The sequence below is a fragment of the Aedes albopictus genome, chromosome 3 (genome assembly GCF_035046485.1).
Source record: "Aedes albopictus strain Foshan chromosome 3, AalbF5, whole genome shotgun sequence".
NCBI classification, from domain to species: Eukaryota; Metazoa; Arthropoda; class Insecta; order Diptera; family Culicidae; genus Aedes; species Aedes albopictus.
Genome location: NC_085138.1, coordinates 181,660,250 through 181,677,353, shown reverse-complemented (window position 1 = coordinate 181,677,353; position 17,104 = coordinate 181,660,250). Strand labels below are relative to the sequence as shown.

The following is a 17,104-nucleotide window of genomic DNA, read 5'->3' as shown; positions in this document are numbered from 1 at the left end:
AAGTATACCGCTTGAACTTTTTACCCAGCAGTGGGTTGTTTTCTCGCTCTCCCGCTCGCATTGTTGTCAAAAACAAAGCGAGAAGCAGCTACCTAGCCGATAAGGGTTCATTCACAAATTTCATAACGCCAAAGTTGGCCTTTCCTGACACCCACCCACCCCTTCGTAACACTATTTATATGGGGAAAATTTTTATTTGTTCGGGCTGTAACACCTTGAAGGACACCCACCCACCCCCTTCAGCGTTATGACATTTGTGAACAAGCCCTAATGTCCGTGCGAGAAGCCAAATTTGGGTTCTTTGTCGTTTACCCAAAAGTGGGTTTATTTTGACCCACTAGGGTACTTCGAAAGTTAACGCTAGGTAGAAAGAACTTTGCGATGGGTTGCAATTTTCTGCCGGCATCAAACGGAAACTACCCACTCAGAGCTTTAACGCGGTATAGCCAAATTTGGGTTCTCGCACGGAAGAGCCGATATGAGTGAAAAGAACCTATATTTGGGTTGATTTCTGGTTCCGTGTGTGTGACTGAGCTCGACATTTTTCGCACTGGGATTTCAAAAATGTTCCTATCTGACATACACGGCGAAAAAAAATCACTCAAAGTATGTGTTATAAGCTAGAGACGAGACAAAAGGCTAAAAAAATAAAAATTATATATTTTCAAATACGGTTAATAAAAACGTCAAAAAATGAGTAAATATGTACTCTTGAACCATATATTGTGGTTCAAAACAAGAATCCCGATAGGACTTTAGGAGCCTATTATTGCAATGTAATTGTTACGCATAGTCGCGTATCTTAAATTTTAAGGCAATTTCAGTTGTACTTGAGAACCCCTGCGGTTCAACCCGCATAGAGAAATACAATTTGTATTACACTCCACACAGTATGCCTCCTTTAAGTCTAGTATGCACCTGGTAAGAAAAGCACTCCAGAAAAAATCCCTCTAATTACCAAAGGAATTTTGACAACTGATTAGTATGGGAAAAAATGTCACTTTTCCTTGAGGAATAATTGAACGGAATATTTTTCCGCAAGGAAAAGTGACAGCTCCATTTGATTTGCCCGGCAGGCGTTACGAGCGTTACACAATTTTCATTTCTTTTCAGCTGCGGACCGCTCAAGAAATTTTGACAACGAAATCATTTCTTGACCGTTTCTTGTCCTATCCTTTTCCACAGTACTTTTGAGGTGCGTACTACACTTTATCTGTTACTGTAACGGTTCCACGAATAGGTGCTTTTCAGTTGAAACTATGAAACTCGAAACAATCGATCAAAAAGAACGGTTTATGTACCCCATACCAAGTAGTAAACATATGTCATATTGTACAGAAATTGTCAAATAATATAAGGATGAAAACTTAGGAGACATGGTTGCAATATATAATAGCCATATATCAAACAGTTTGTGATACTATTTGCGCAACACACATACACATGTGTATTTCACTGTATGCCACTTAAATTCGACAGTATGCCAAATAGTAGCTTTCATTGGTATCTGTACCAGTCGAACGTTGCAGTTTTCAATTTTGAAGAAAAAAAAATAAAATCTTTCGCCCACGAGCGTACTGACAACAAACAAAAATTTACCCCGGTAAACAGCGTAAACAGTACCAAACTCATGTGGAGAGGTCTGGATGAATCAAGGGTAAGTTTTGCCTGACTCATAAATTGTTTTTGTGCAATATTTTATCAGATTTAAATTATTTTGCAGCATTCGTGAACAGTAAGCCTAATCTGGCCTGATTGTGCGACTTCGAGGGGATCCGAAGAAGGGAGGAGAAAAGAATTCGTCCTGCTGCGGGCGGAAGTTGTCTCTTGACTGAAAATCAGCTCCCACCGGTGGAAGAAGGTCTATGGTAAGTTTGAATCGTCGTGTGCTACCGGACCCAGAATGGATCACGTCCCAGTCGGGGAATTCTTTGGGAAATTCCAGCAGATATGACAGCCCAGCCCAATCGATCGGAATCACCCGAGATCCTCCGTCTATGCGATGCGCTGCTCGGTATGATGCGTAAAAGTATTTCGTCAATGTTAGAGATGAGATGAAGTGAAGGGGAAATATTAATTGAATAAAAAAAAATCTTTTGTGAACGCATAACCGCCTTTTATTTTTAAACGGTTTAAATGCCGTTGAACCATATATCATAAGCTCAAAATACTGAGGAAAACCATAAACCAAGAATAACACATACATTGTTCATTTTTCTTCCAGGTTAATTGTTAAACTATTCTCTAACCATTTGCTAAGCACTGGATTTTCCCAAAAACTGGACTATATATTGACCGTATACTTTACTGTATCGAGAAAAATTTGTTCGAGAAAACGAGCGATTTTTTATGGTAACCTATCTTAACCGCCTATTCCACATACTGTAATTTGGCGGATTACCATTTGTCAAACTAGCAAATGTGTACATGGTATGGTTATCTTACTGTTATCTCGGAACGTCTGTGGAATAGTTAAATGTCAATTGCTTATAGTCATCTACTGTATAAGAAACGTTGCATTTACTGTTTGTGATTATGCGGGAATACTATACATACATTGACCTAGAAGAATATTAATTATATAGGAATTGCTTGCATCCGTTCTGGATTCTTTTTTTCAATGCAATTTAGCCCGTACTATAGATAGTAGAGTAAACATAGATCCGCGGACATCACTGAGTGAAATGTTTCAAGCGTGTGACTAGTAATTTTCAAAAGTGCGACGCAGGAATATGACGTCATGGGCTCCATTAATGTTGTCGGAGTCGTGACGTCATGCTCGTTTGGATACAGATTTTGACAGTTCGTTTGGATACAATGGATTCATCTTAGCACATCTATGTTTACTCTACTATCTATAGCCCGTACGAGCTCAGCGTTAACAGAAGGAGAGGTGTCCAAATGAACACAAACTTATGGAAACAGAATAGATAATCTTCTTGCAGAAGGTGCGACACTAGTTTTGCCAAGCCAAAAAACCTCAAAAAAAGCCGAAAAAAGATCAAAAAAGTCCTGCGCGAAAATTTGTTGCGTGGATTTTTCTTGCGTGGGCTCACAGATATAAAACCAGACCGCGTCCTGGTGAATATTTTACGCTGTGTTGTTAGGTACACATTTGGTGATAGTTTGGCATTATAAACAAACATTTATAACGCACCTACGCTGAAAATGAGCCTAATCAATTATTTGCGTCGGAATCTATAAATCTTCACAACGGGCAATACGCTGTTTGCACCATTTCATTGCAGAAATGGAGAATTGATCATCTCACCATACAAAAATCCAGCTCACTACTTTCAATCTAGTACTTCACTGATTGCCTCCTATTGTAACGTTCAAATGTCAGTCGATATCTTTTGTTTTTATAAACGCTGTTGTCGGTCTTCTGCGTCTACCGAAATTATTATTAAAAGTTTAATTTTTATAGTAATTTTAAAATGGATAATGTAATAAAGATTTTTATACGGTAATTAACATACCCTGATCCGTGCCTCTCATATTTTCAGTTGCCGCCACAGCAAGATCGCGAAAAATCGGAAAAGATGAAGATGGTCAACCAGGTAAAGCACATCCCCAAAGACGCCCAAGTGATAATGTCCATTCTCAAGGAGCTGGGTGTAAGTGATTACGAACCTAGAGTTATCAATCAACTGCTGGAATTCACTTATCGTAAGTGTGAGGGCTGGATTAACTTAGTCGAGCACAAATTGATTCCGTCCCGTTTCAGGATATGTGACTTGTATTTTGGATGATGCAAAAGTGTTCGCCAACCATGCCCGGAAGAAGGTGATTGAGCTGGACGACGTGAAGCTTGCCACTCAAATGATCCTGGATAAAGCTTTCACCAGTCCTCCGCCTCGTGACGTTTTACTAGAAATCGCTCGGAATCGGAACAACATTCCTCTGCCGTTGATCAAGACTCACTGCGGGCTCCGATTGCCCCCGGATCGTTACTGCCTGTCGGCATGCAACTACAAGCTCCGGGCTGTTCAACAGCCGAAAAAGATGAACAAATCGGCCATCGAATCGCGATCGACGCTGAAAACCCCCATGGGCAAAGGAGCCACCACATCGACGACGACCGGTGTCAAACGGCCAGCTGTCCAGTCAACTCCCAAAACGCAGGTTGTGACAATTCCCAAACCGGTTTTCAAATTCACATCGACGGCCGCCAAAAGTTCCGCTTCGACGAAGACCGTCAAGGCCATCAATCCCGTTGGAGGCGAAGGGCCTAACGGGATTGAAATCAAAACGGAAGTGGTGGAAGATCCCCTGGCTTTCGGTACGAGCGACACCGAAGTCGGAAGTATGAAGCGGAAACGGGAGGAGGATGACTTTGAAATAGTTCAATAAGAATAGGTAAGTTTCACTATTTTTTCAAATTTCTCATTGTGGGTTCAATATGTAATTTTCTAAAATAGTAAAAGAAATCAGAAATGATTTTTCAATTTTAATAAACAAAAGCTAAGTAACTTTCTACGTTTAAAATCCTAACAAAGATCCGAATGCCCAATCATCTGGAGAAGTCGGATAACTTTAGGCTATTTAGGCCTTGTCGAAGCGGTTTTAGAACGGATTAGCAGAAATCTTTACTACCTTGTTCTGTATACAAAAAATCTTTCGGTTTAAAAATAATCTGAGTTATAAAAGGTGTCTGCATTCAAATGGTTTCCCAAATAATCATGTAAACGTTTCTGCTTCAGCATTTATTGCAGGAAAGTGTAAGCCAAAGTTTTGGGAGGAGGATTAGGAATTTTTCCTTGTTTCAAGATCTATCTCGGCCACTACCAAACCGAGACCTATCACTTTCAACAAGGTTTGACATGTAATAAGGAAGAAATGTTTTCCTTTGATTACTAAATTATGCTGCTCCATTAGTTGGAAGCAGTTAGGACTAGGGTTCGGTTTGGCAGATCTTTCGCCGCAACGCAACCCAAAAAGGTGATCTACCCACGCTACGGGCTCCGTTAAGATCGAGCATGTTTTAGACCCCCTCAACCATTCATCGATCAGCACGGGTCGCCTGACACCTTGGATTGGGGTTACCTGTTTGGTGGGCTTTTATCCCCGGAATAGGTGGTCCGTAGTGCTATTCTAAGCCGGCAACTACACGGGCAATTTTAAGAGTTATTCCTGCTGGCAATTTCTGCTGGGAATCCTCTTGGAGGATTCCCAACAGTAGTTAATGGAGAAATCAAAGCTAAAAATGCTTGGGACCCCAACAAGATTTCCTAGAGAAATCTTAGTAGGAATATCTGCTGATATCTTAAGGAAATTTTTAAAGGAACCTACTTGTTTATGACATACCAGCAAATTCGGTAAATGCCAGTAAAGGACAACATATATCAATGTTCTAAAGGAACCCTTCAAAACATCACTAGAGGGATTGTTAGAGGGATTTCTAGGAATTCTTTAAGAAATCGCTGAAAGAATTCTTGAAGGAATCATAGGAAAATTTGGAAAGGAAGCTTTACAGAAACCTCTGAAGCAATACCAACAAGAATGTTTAAACTTTGGTTGATTCCCATCAGGAACTTGTGGAGATTTCTTTATGATTGCCTCCAGAAATGTAAACATCCATGCCGCACATAGAATATGTAACATCCGCACATTTTTCAAATCAGCTCGTGCACTTACATGAGCATGTATTTTGCAATAATTCGGTACCAACATTTCAAAAGGGCGTAATTGCATTTGGAAGTAATACCTTCTTTCAAAGCTGTAGGTCGTATTGCATCCCTTACACTCAAACCACCGTGGTTGTCGGAAAGAGGAGAGTTTTTCCCATCTGGTATACCGCATTTAGTTCACCACTGGACTGCGCACTGAGTCTTCATAAGTGCGAAAACGTAAATAAAACTGCGCGATTGCATCAAATCAAATTGATGTCTTCGGCGCACTATTTCTTCGATGTATGCTGAATAAGTGCTCTGAAGACACCAAGTTGATCGGATGCAATCGCGCACTTTTATTTGCGTTTTCGCACTTGTGAAAACTAGTGCGATAGTCCAGTAGGGAACTAAATGCGCTATACTTGTTATGAAAAACATGGAAATCATAACACATGATCCACAGCTTTAAAAGAAGGTGATGATTCCAAAAGCAGTTACGCCCTTTTGAAATGTTGGTGTCGAATTTTTATATGGCAATCTAACTGGGTTTATAAACCACCTTCAAATACCGAAAAATATTGCTGTTTCTAAAAATGTGAGCGTACGAGCAATTTTAAAAAAATGTGCGAATGTTAAACATTCTATGTGCTGCATGGATGTTTACTAAATATGAGAACTTTTTTTTAGAGATAACTCAACTGTTCCAAGTGCATGATTGGGTATAGACTGTTACCAATATAGCAATAACAGCCGCATTCTAGGCAGACCCAAACTATAGGCTGGTCCATACCACACAATCCTTGAGCAAGAATTCCGAAGAAATTCGGGTAGGATTTCATGCAGGAATCCCAGCAGTAATTATTGGATTTCGAAGACCAGAAGGAATCTCTGAAGGAATCAAACCCTGGAGAGCTTCAAGAGGACCAGGGTTCGCAGAAGGAAATCATGGAGGGAACCTAGAAAGAATTTTCGGAGAAATATTTCGATAATCCTCTTGAAATTTCTCCTCTTGAATACCTGATGGGATTGTTAGAGGTTTTTTTGCCGGGATTCCTTCATAAATTTATCCTAGGATTCCTCTGTAAATTGTTCCGGTGATTCCTCTATGGATTTCTTCAAGGATTCCTCTGGGAATTCCTCTCGGAATACCTCCAGAAATTGTTGCTGGGTTTCCGTCATGAGATTGTCCGAGATTGCTCAAGCATTTCCAGATGGTGTTTTGCAATTATTTTTCTTGGAGTCCTCCAGGATATCCTGGAGGATTTCCAGCAGGCATTGCTTGAAGAATCCCAGCAATACTTCTTGGAAGATTCCTACCACGAATGCCAAGAAAAATCTCAGTAGCATTTCAAGAGCAATTGAAGCAGAAATTTTCAAAGGAATCTGAAAAAGATCTCCAGTAAGTATACGAAGAGAAATTTATAGAAGATCATTAGATAAACTCAGAAGGAATTCCTAAAAAATCTCAGGGTGAATCCACAGAGAAGTTACAGCAGGGATTTGCTGGATAAATTGCAAGAGGGATTCCATGAAGAGCTTTTGGAGGAAACCGAACAGGTATCCTTGGGGAATTTCCAAGCGTGGAATGTGGAATGTATTTTTCAAAATTCACCATGCTGGAATGCCTGTAGAAATCACACAAGAAACTTTCCTAGAATATTTCCTGAGGGTACCCTTGGAGAAATCCGCGGAGAAATGCCAAAGAGAACTCTTGGGGGAATCCATGGAGACGTCTTTGGAAAAATCCTCGTGAGAAATTCTTTATGAGAGACTTCTCCAAGTATTCCTATACAAATCTGTTTTGTGATTTCTCCAGATTCCCGAGGAATCCAAGCAAGTTCTTCTGGTGCATTCTGGAAATTACTGAATGAACACCAGCAGCATTTATGTAGCAAGAATTCCTGAAGAATTTATCATAGTACATATTATTGACTAGAAATTGTATCGTTTATTTGCTCACTTGTGGTGCACAGTCGACTAAAGTTTCAGCTACGTCACGTCAGGGTAGTAGAAATAGATATTTGCATTTTCAAAATTGCTAGGCAGATTGTTAGAAAGAGAGGGCCTTTGAATGTGTGAAATAAGTTTATCGGTTTATTTCGAGTTAACAGGAAGTTTTTAAATTAATTTTAGAGCAGCTTTTTGCTGAAATTCGAAAGAGTTTATGATGCAGTTAATTTGAGAGTTTCTGATAAAAATCTCCATGCACGTGATAATGAAAAAAATGGAAGGAGTTATTTCAAAAGTAGGGTATCTGTTCCACCATTAATCTCACGCACCCATATTCATCCTATTCGAAAACAAGCGATAACGACACCGATTGACTCCGTTCTTTTTGTTTTCATGGGTGCTCACTTCTAACAAAAAATACAAAAATAAGAAACAAAACAAATAGAGCTTCAATCCTTTGTTTTTCGTAGGATGAAAATGGGAGCCACATGCTTAAGGAGGGAACCAATACCCTATTATGCCCTAGCCAAGATCACAGGGTTTGACGGTATTAAAGTGAAGGACGTTAATTTTAATAGGACAAATCGGCGAAGTACTAGATTTGTAGTAATGAGCTGAATTTTAGTATGGTGAGAAGGTCAGATCTCTGTTTCTGCAATGAAATGGTACTAAAAGCGTGGGTATTATAATTTCTTGCCTAATTTGATGCTGTTTGAGCAAAACTCTCGGCAACAGTGTTGTTGTTTTCTCCATTTCTCGCAAAGTAAACAACATAGTTATCCAAAGTTTTGCTCAAACAGCATCAAATTAGGCAAGAAATTATAATACCCACGCTTTTAGTACCATTTCATTGCAGAAACAGAGATCTGACCTTCTCACCATACTAAAATTCAGCTCATTACTACAAATCTAGTACTACACCGAACGTGCCCCATTCTTGTAATGAAAATATCACCTTTAACACTTTAATGCGCCTTCAACCCAAGTAACCACAAGCATTGTATCATAACATTAATTCCATCGTATTATAGTTTAGCTAATGCAACATAACTTTTATTTTACATCTGTCAAGTAATGAAGCGTTTAATCTACATTATGAAAGCATTGAAGCATTACGAGATTTTGACAGTTCTGTATAGTTCTATAGAGCCGTTGTTAAATGCTTCATTGCATTACCATGTTAAAAGCTTTATAGCAATCAATAATGCAAGCATTTATTACTTTATATGTGCCTTTACTAAAGCTTCCATCGTTGTAAACAGAAAAATATCGCTCAGTTCGAAAAAAAAACTGTAAAACACTTTTGGAAACAGAACCATTTAAAACAAACCAAAATTTTCATGGATTGCTGCGGAGCACTTAGATTATCATGCTCTGATGTTGCTGTGTGAAAATTTATATTATGTATGGTTTTTTGGGTTTCTGGTTGGGACATGAAAATAATCAGATGCTGAGGGAACAAAAATTATGTGGGGTACCGGTTTCCTTGTTTAACCCGATTTCATAAAAGGAAGAATTGAAGCGCTGTTTGTATTGTTTCTTATTTATTGTATTTTAGGTAGAAGTGAGCACATATGAAAACAATAAAAAACAGAATCAACACAGACGAATTTATATTCGAGAGTAACATAACTGATGGCATTCAGACCCCGGCACATTTTTTAGAGTTGCTGAAAACACAACTCAATAAGGCACTAGCTAAGTATACTTTACCTTATGTTGCACATTTTTCCAGGTGCAAAATACATGGTATCGTAGCACACAGCATTAGCGCGTCCGAGTTTCATCGTGGTCAGTTTCAGCAGTCTAGGTTCAATTCCCGAAATACAATAAAAAACATCAAAGTGAGAGTATCGGAAGATAAAAATAGATAGAAAAATGATAAACATACTTTTTTTTCTTTTTTTGACATGATGCATTAAGTGTGCATTCCATGCGATTTGATTGCATTAGCTATAAGGTACAAGCATTTTATATGCTTTAGCAATCACCACAGTAAAGCTTGCTGTAAATCAACAATAGTAGCGCCACTTTCGACTTTAAACCTACTTTAATGGTGCCTATATGACAAAACAACTTTATATCGCATGTCATATAATACACTATAAAGCGACAATAATGCTCTATATAAAGCGTCATGGTTACTTGGGAATGGTTCATTGCAAACCGGCTGCTACAGATGGAATATAGCTGATCAGAGTTATCAGAGTTCAGAGATGCTCGATAAACAGGAGGGACCTGCTAGGGCTTAGTAGTTTCTCCTAGAAAACAGTTCCAGTCGGTTGAGTCTGGGAAGGTTATGATGCTAATAATGCTGATGCTGATAATAGTGCTTGCTTATAGATTCGAAGCTAACGGATGATCAAGACTTAAGGACAAACGTCTTGAAATCCCGCTTGAACAGTGCATCAAAACTTCAGACGCACAAATCTCAAGATGCAAACTTCAGACAACAGTGCATTTCATTATTCTGTTCTTGCTCACTTGCAATAAGCTTAAAATAAGAAGATCAGGTGCGCTGGTTTTGTTTACGAAGAGATTTGTGCGCTCAAAATCGTGAGTAGGTGCCAAAATCGGCCATTGTGGCGGCCATTTTGGGATTCTTACAAGTCTGTCCTTAAGTCGCATATTTGATGAAACCGACTAAAACTGACCACTTCTACTTTTACTAACGTAACCTATTTATGACAAATTAAAGATTTTTTCGTTTTTCGATTGATTGTTTGAAATGTTTTCTATAGTTAGGAACTGCTTGGACCGATGCTGATAGTGCTAGGGCATAGGTTCCCAAACTTTCAGGTCGCGCGACCCCCTTTTGCCAGCAGACGTAGTTTTCGCGACCCCCCATAGAAATTCCCTCATTTGTTGTCTGTTACAGTAAAGTATTTTGCTGTCCCTCGCGACCCCCTGGTTGAAGGCCGGCGACCCCCCTGGGGGGTCGCGACCCACAGTTTGGGAAACCATGTGCTAGGGATATGGACGAAAGACAACTTTCAAAGATAAAAAAAACAGAACCGTCATGCGGGGCTACTTTGGACACTTTTGAATATGGATTTTTTGAATTCGAAATATGATTCAAATCTGTTTGATGTCTTTGGGACTATTATGAAGCAATAGTTTTCCCTCCATTTGGTTGAAATTATTTTTCAAACAGACCGTTTATTGCTTGTCAGGACGCGAAAAAACATCGAATAAATCAATAAAATATACATAACGTATCAGAACATTTGGTCTGTAAGCATTGTTTCTACAGTTCATAAATTTCAAAGGGTGGATCAATTCAATCAAAGTGTATCAACGTAGCATATACAATCGAATATTTGTATCGTTATACATTATAAATCACCATTTCACTCAAATAAAGGATTGATGATCCCTTTTTTCAGACTGTTTATATAGCAATATCACGCTGCTCATAATACCAAAGGTAGAAAAGAACCATCTTCAAACGCATAAATGTATTGAAATCAATACACACCAATAGTCACACCAAAGATTACTGAATTACAGGACATTACATAAATTACTTCAAAAAATATACAAATACAAAATCGACTATATGACAAAACCAAAACTTTTACTCCTAAATACCGTTACCTTCTGAATCAGTACGCAACAGTATCTTACTGGACGACATGACCCGTGCACGGCTGGTGAACTGCTTCTGAAGGATTACGTTCTCTATCCTATCCAAAGGCCTAGTGAACTGTCGTTGTCCGCGCAAACGCATCGTGCTCCTCCAAATAGACGCGAAACGATTGTGTGCACAGTAGACATGGGTAACTCACTCGCGAATCGACTCAAAGAATCGATTCGCGAAACCGAGTGAGTGAATCGTGATTCTTTTCAAAAGAGTTACGATTCTCTTATGTTCATTACGATTCCAACGAGTACCGAAAAAAAATAGCTTTACAACAATGATTCGACGCAAAACATCGCAATATTTGCCAATTGATTATTTTTTTTTTCATTCTTATATTGTGCGGTCGGCTCGCACGAGTGATTCGACTCTTTAAAGGTATGAAGGAAAATCTGGGTATCCTGCATTTTACTAACGTTATGCTCAGGCGTTTGTGTATACCTTCAACACACGTGCCATTAAACCAGATTTCCTTGAAAACTAAGCAGGTATATACGAAAAGGAGTCGGCTCACATCGAAAATCGACATTTTTCTTCAATCCTCCAAAATGAGTTACTGAATCGATCAAAAGAGTCGACTCTTTTTTTAGAATGAATCGAAGGCGATTCACTCTCAAAATTGAATCAGGTTTCCCATCTCTAGTGCACAGTGATGGGAGAGGTTTTTACGTCCCTCGGCGTGCCGCTAGTAACCTTAAAAATAGTTATTTCAAGATGATTATGTATTTTAAATGAATCCAGAAGTTTGTTCAAAGCGTTTCTTAAAACTTTTCTTCAAGAATCTTTTGTTCATCTCTAAGTTCATCGATCAAACTGTTTTTTTGCCAAAAATCCATAAGTTTCATCAGGAATTTAATGATTCATTCAATTCCAGAAGTTTCTCCAAAACATTTTTGGCTACATTGTTCAGGAGTGCACATATCAATATCTTCATTATTCTGCACAATATTTCAGCGATAATTCTTTCAAGAATTTCTAGTTGTGGCTTATGCCAGAACTTTTATCTAAAATCATTTTAAAATCTCTTTTAGAAATTCAGCATTTTTGATCGATTAAAACCTCCAGTTCCGCAAGTTTTTTTTTTTCTCGGAATCTTTACTCGAATTTATTGCATAGTAATAAAGTAATTGTTAGATAGCAACTGAAAGCTACCATAATTTACTTTTGAATTATTGTTCCAATAACAACAATTGTTAAAAAAAAAACTGTTATGTTAAAAAACAACAGTTATTCGGATGAATGTTATTCTTAAAAAGAATTCATTGCTGGTTACCCCAGCGAAGGAGACTAATTCTTTTGAGGCACGAAATTACGCACAAAATGCCATAAATATCCCAAGTAACCACAAGCATTATATCATAACATTAATTCCATCGTATTATAGTTTAGCTAATGCAACATAACTTTTATTTTACATCTGTCAAGTAATGAAGCGTTTAATCTACATTATGAAAGCATTGAAGCATTACGAGATTTTGACAGTTCTGTATAGTTCTATAGAGCCGTTGTTAAATGCTTCATTGCATTACCATGTTAAAAGCTTTATAGCAATCAATAATGCAAGCATTTATTACTTTATATGTGCCTTTACTAAAGCTTCCATCGTTGTAAACAGAAAAATATCGCTCAGTTCGAAAAAAAAACTGTAAAACACTTTTGGAAACAGAACCATTTAAAACAAACCAAAATTTTCATGGATTGCTGCGGAGCACTTAGATTATCATGCTCTGATGTTGCTGTGTGAAAATTTATATTATGTATGGTTTTTTGGGTTTCTGGTTGGGACATGAAAATAATCAGATGCTGAGGGAACAAAAATTATGTGGGGTACCGGTTTCCTTGTTTAACCCGATTTCATAAAAGGAAGAATTGAAGCGCTGTTTGTATTGTTTCTTATTTATTGTATTTTAGGTAGAAGTGAGCACATATGAAAACAATAAAAAACAGAATCAACACAGACGAATTTATATTCGAGAGTAACATAACTGATGGCATTCAGACCCCGGCACATTTTTTAGAGTTGCTGAAAACACAACTCAATAAGGCACTAGCTAAGTATACTTTACCTTATGTTGCACATTTTTCCAGGTGCAAAATACATGGTATCGTAGCACACAGCATTAGCGCGTCCGAGTTTCATCGTGGTCAGTTTCAGCAGTCTAGGTTCAATTCCCGAAATACAATAAAAAACATCAAAGTGAGAGTATCGGAAGATAAAAATAGATAGAAAAATGATAAACATACTTTTTTTTCTTTTTTTGACATGATGCATTAAGTGTGCATTCCATGCGATTTGATTGCATTAGCTATAAGGTACAAGCATTTTATATGCTTTAGCAATCACCACAGTAAAGCTTGCTGTAAATCAACAATAGTAGCGCCACTTTCGACTTTAAACCTACTTTAATGGTGCCTATATGACAAAACAACTTTATATCGCATGTCATATAATACACTATAAAGCGACAATAATGCTCTATATAAAGCGTCATGGTTACTTGGGATTTAACCTTCATCCAGCCAACGTACATTTTCCACCTTCGGAAAAGCACAAAGATGGTCATAACTTTTTTGTTTTTCGATGGATTTTGATGAAATTTTCACAACTTCCCGAAAAACTCTTCTAGTTTATTATGCCGGGGACATGGGTGCCTGCTCCACATGGTTCCGGAGTTATTCCGGATTGTCTTGGGGTACCAAAATTGGTCACATACTTTGCGCAACATATATCTCAAGATCCCGATGAGATAGAAGTATAGTGTCTTCGGCGAATTTGTTCAGCAGGTTAAGAATTAACTGGCAACGGCGACTTTGGTTCGCGATTCGGCCGCTAGGCGGCACCAGTGGCAAAAATGTTCAAACCCTCATATCTCAGAAACCTGATAAGATAGAATGATGCTGTCTTCGGCAAAAATCTTCAGCAAGCTCCGAACTATCTGATAGTGAAGTCTTTGGTTTGGGATTTATCCGCTAGGTGGCGCATTGTGTCTGAAATATTCAAACACGTTTATCTCGATACCCTTATGAGGTACAAGCATGCCGTTTCCAGCAAAGTTGTTCAGCAGGCTAAGAACCATCTGGAAATGGCGTCTTTGGTTCGAAAATCGTCCGCTAGGTGGCGCCAGGGTCAAAAATCTTCAAACTTTTATATCTCAGAATCTTGATAAGATAGAATGATGCCGTCTTCAACAAAGTTCTTCAGTAAACTAAAATCTGTCGGATAGTTGAGTCTTTGATTCGTGATTTATTCGCTAGGTTATTCGCTACACCGTCTTTGACACCCTGCAGACAAATTTTGTCACCCCACAATATTGCTCCGTTTTTACTTTCGGGAATGTCTCCGGGAATTTCTTCCGGGAGTTTTTCCAGGAATTTCTCCGGGAATTTCTCTAGAAATTCCTCTGGAAATGTCTCCGGGAATTCCTGCGGATTTTTTTCCAAGATTTCCTCTAGGACCCATATCAGGAACTTCTGCGGAGATTCCTTCAGGAATTTCTTAGGTAATTTCCCCAGGAATTCTTCTGGGAATTTCTCCAGGAATTCTTTCAAGAATTTCTCCAGGCTGAATTTCTCCAAGAATTTTTTCTAGGAGTTCCTCCAGGAATATCTCCGGGAATGTCTCCGGGAATTCCCTCGGGAATTTCTTCAGGAAATCCGCCAGGAATTGCTTCGGAAATTTCTTCAAGAAATTGTCCGGGAAATCCACCAGAAATTCTTCCAGGGAATTCCTCCAGGAATATCTCCGGGAATGTCTCCGGGAATTCCCCCAGAAATTCCTCCGGAAATTTTTTCAGGCGTAGAGACGAACCAGCCAAGGGCTGAAAGTCTCTTTAATAAAGACAAATCAATCAATCAATTCTTCAGGAAAATTTCCGGTTTTTTTTTTCATAAAAGTCCACTGAGAATTTCTCCAGGAAGTCTTCCGTGACTTTTTTTTCAGAAAACCCTCTGGGATCTCCTGGAATTCCGCTGGGAATTTCTCTAAGTATTCCTCCATTGTTTTCTCCAGGAATTCCGCCGGGAATGTCTCTGGAAATTCTCCCTGGAATTTCTCCAGAAATGCCACTAAAAATTTCTTCATGAAATGAAGATTATGATTCTCTCCAATAATTTCTCCGGGAATTCTTCTAAGACTCCCACCAGCAGTTCCTCAGGTGATTCCTTCAGTAATTACTTCAGGACTTTTTCCGGGATTATCTCCAGGAATTCTTTCGGGTATTTCTCCAGGAATTCTGCCGGGGATTCCTTTTGGAATTCCCTCAGGAATTTCCTGCTGTGATTCTTCCAGGATTTTTCTTCGGGGAATCCCCCAGGAAGGAGGATTCCCTGAAGGATTTACCAGAGGAATTGCTGGAGAAACCACCGGAGGAATTCCTAGAGACATTTCCTTAGGAATTCCTGGAGGAAATCCGCGAGGGATTCGCAGAGGAATACATGGTGAAATTTCCAGAGGATTTCCTGAGCAAATCCTGTAGATTTCCTTAAAAAATTCCCGGAGGAATTCCTGAAAGAATTCATGGAGGATTTTTTGGAAGATTTCCAGAAGAAATTCCCAAAATTACTCCTGGAGGATTTCCTGGAGAAATTCCCGGAGACATTCTCGGAGGAATTCCTGGAGAAATTCCCAGGTAATCGTAAAGGAAGACCTAGAGAAATAGGACAGATCGGTGAAGTACTAGATTTATAGTAATGAGCTGAATTTTAGTATGGTGAGAAGGACAATTATTCTCCGTTTCTGCAGGGAAATGGTGCAAAAAGCGTGGGTATTATGATTCCTTGCCTAATTTGATGCTGTTTGAGCAAAACTTTGGACAACAGTGTTGTTGTTTTCTCCATTTTTTGCAACATAAACAACATAGTAATCCAAAGCTTTGCTCAAACAGCATCAAATTAGGCAAGAAATCATAATACCCACGTTTTTTGTACCATTTAATTGCAGAAACAGAGAACTGACCTTCGCTCCATACTAAAATTCAGTTCATTACTACAAATTTAGTACTACACCGAACGTGCCCCATTCCGGGAGAAATTCTCGACGGTTTTGTGAGAAAAAAAAAAATCACGGAAGACTTCCTGAAGAGATTCCTGGAGAAATTACCAGAGGATTTTCTTGAAAAATAAAAACCAACAGTTTTCCTTAGAAAATTCCCGGATATGTTCCTGGAGAAACTCCTGGAAAAATGCCCGAAGAAATTCCTAGAGAAATTCTTGTAGAAATTCATATAGAAAATCCTGAAGAAATTTCCGGAGGAACTCCCGGAGGCACTCATGGACGAATTCCTGGGTAAATTTCCAGTGAAATTCCCGAAGAAAATCTTGGAAAAAAAGTCCGGAGGAATTTCTGGAAAATATCCCAGAAGAATTTCCGCAGAAATTGCCGAAGGAATTCCTGAAGGAGTTCCTGATGGGAGTCCTAGGGGAAATCCTGGGGAAATTTCCAGAGAAATCCCCGGAGGAATTCCTGGAGGATTTCCTCGAGGATTTCCCGGAGGAACTTCTGAAGGATTCCCGGCAAATTTCCTGAAGAAATTCCTGAAGGAAGATCTTGAGGAATTCCCAGTGGAATTCTTGGATATATTCCCGGTGGAACTCCCGGAGAAATTCATGAAAAAATTCCCGGAAGAGTTTTTGTAGAAATTTCCGGAAACATACCCGGAAAAAAACGGAGTAAAATAAGCAATATTGTAGGGCGACAAAATTTGTCTGCTTGTAGAGCGGACCTGGTGTGTTGGTTAGACCACTTGACTATCACGCCGAGGACCTGGGATCGAATCTCACTCCCGACAATCTCACAATAAAAATGTGAGTTCTTCCTTCGGAAGGGAAGTAAAGCGTGGGTCCCGAGATGAACTTGCCAAGGGCTAAAAATCTCGTTAATACAGATAAAAAAAAATTGTCTGCA

General features: G+C 38.9%; 1 protein-coding gene across 1 annotated transcript; it reads left to right on the top strand.

The window, feature by feature from the left end:
- The first annotated feature begins 3,302 nt into the window (after positions 1–3,302).
- On the top strand, positions 3,303–4,472 carry LOC109414120 (transcription initiation factor TFIID subunit 9). Its single transcript, XM_019687864.3, has 3 exons — positions 3,303–3,446; positions 3,507–3,669; positions 3,728–4,472. Exons 1-3 carry the CDS (start codon positions 3,438–3,440, stop codon positions 4,351–4,353), a joined length of 798 nt encoding a protein of 265 aa, XP_019543409.3. The 5' UTR covers positions 3,303–3,437; the 3' UTR covers positions 4,354–4,472.
- The last annotated feature ends 12,632 nt before the right edge of the window (positions 4,473–17,104 follow it).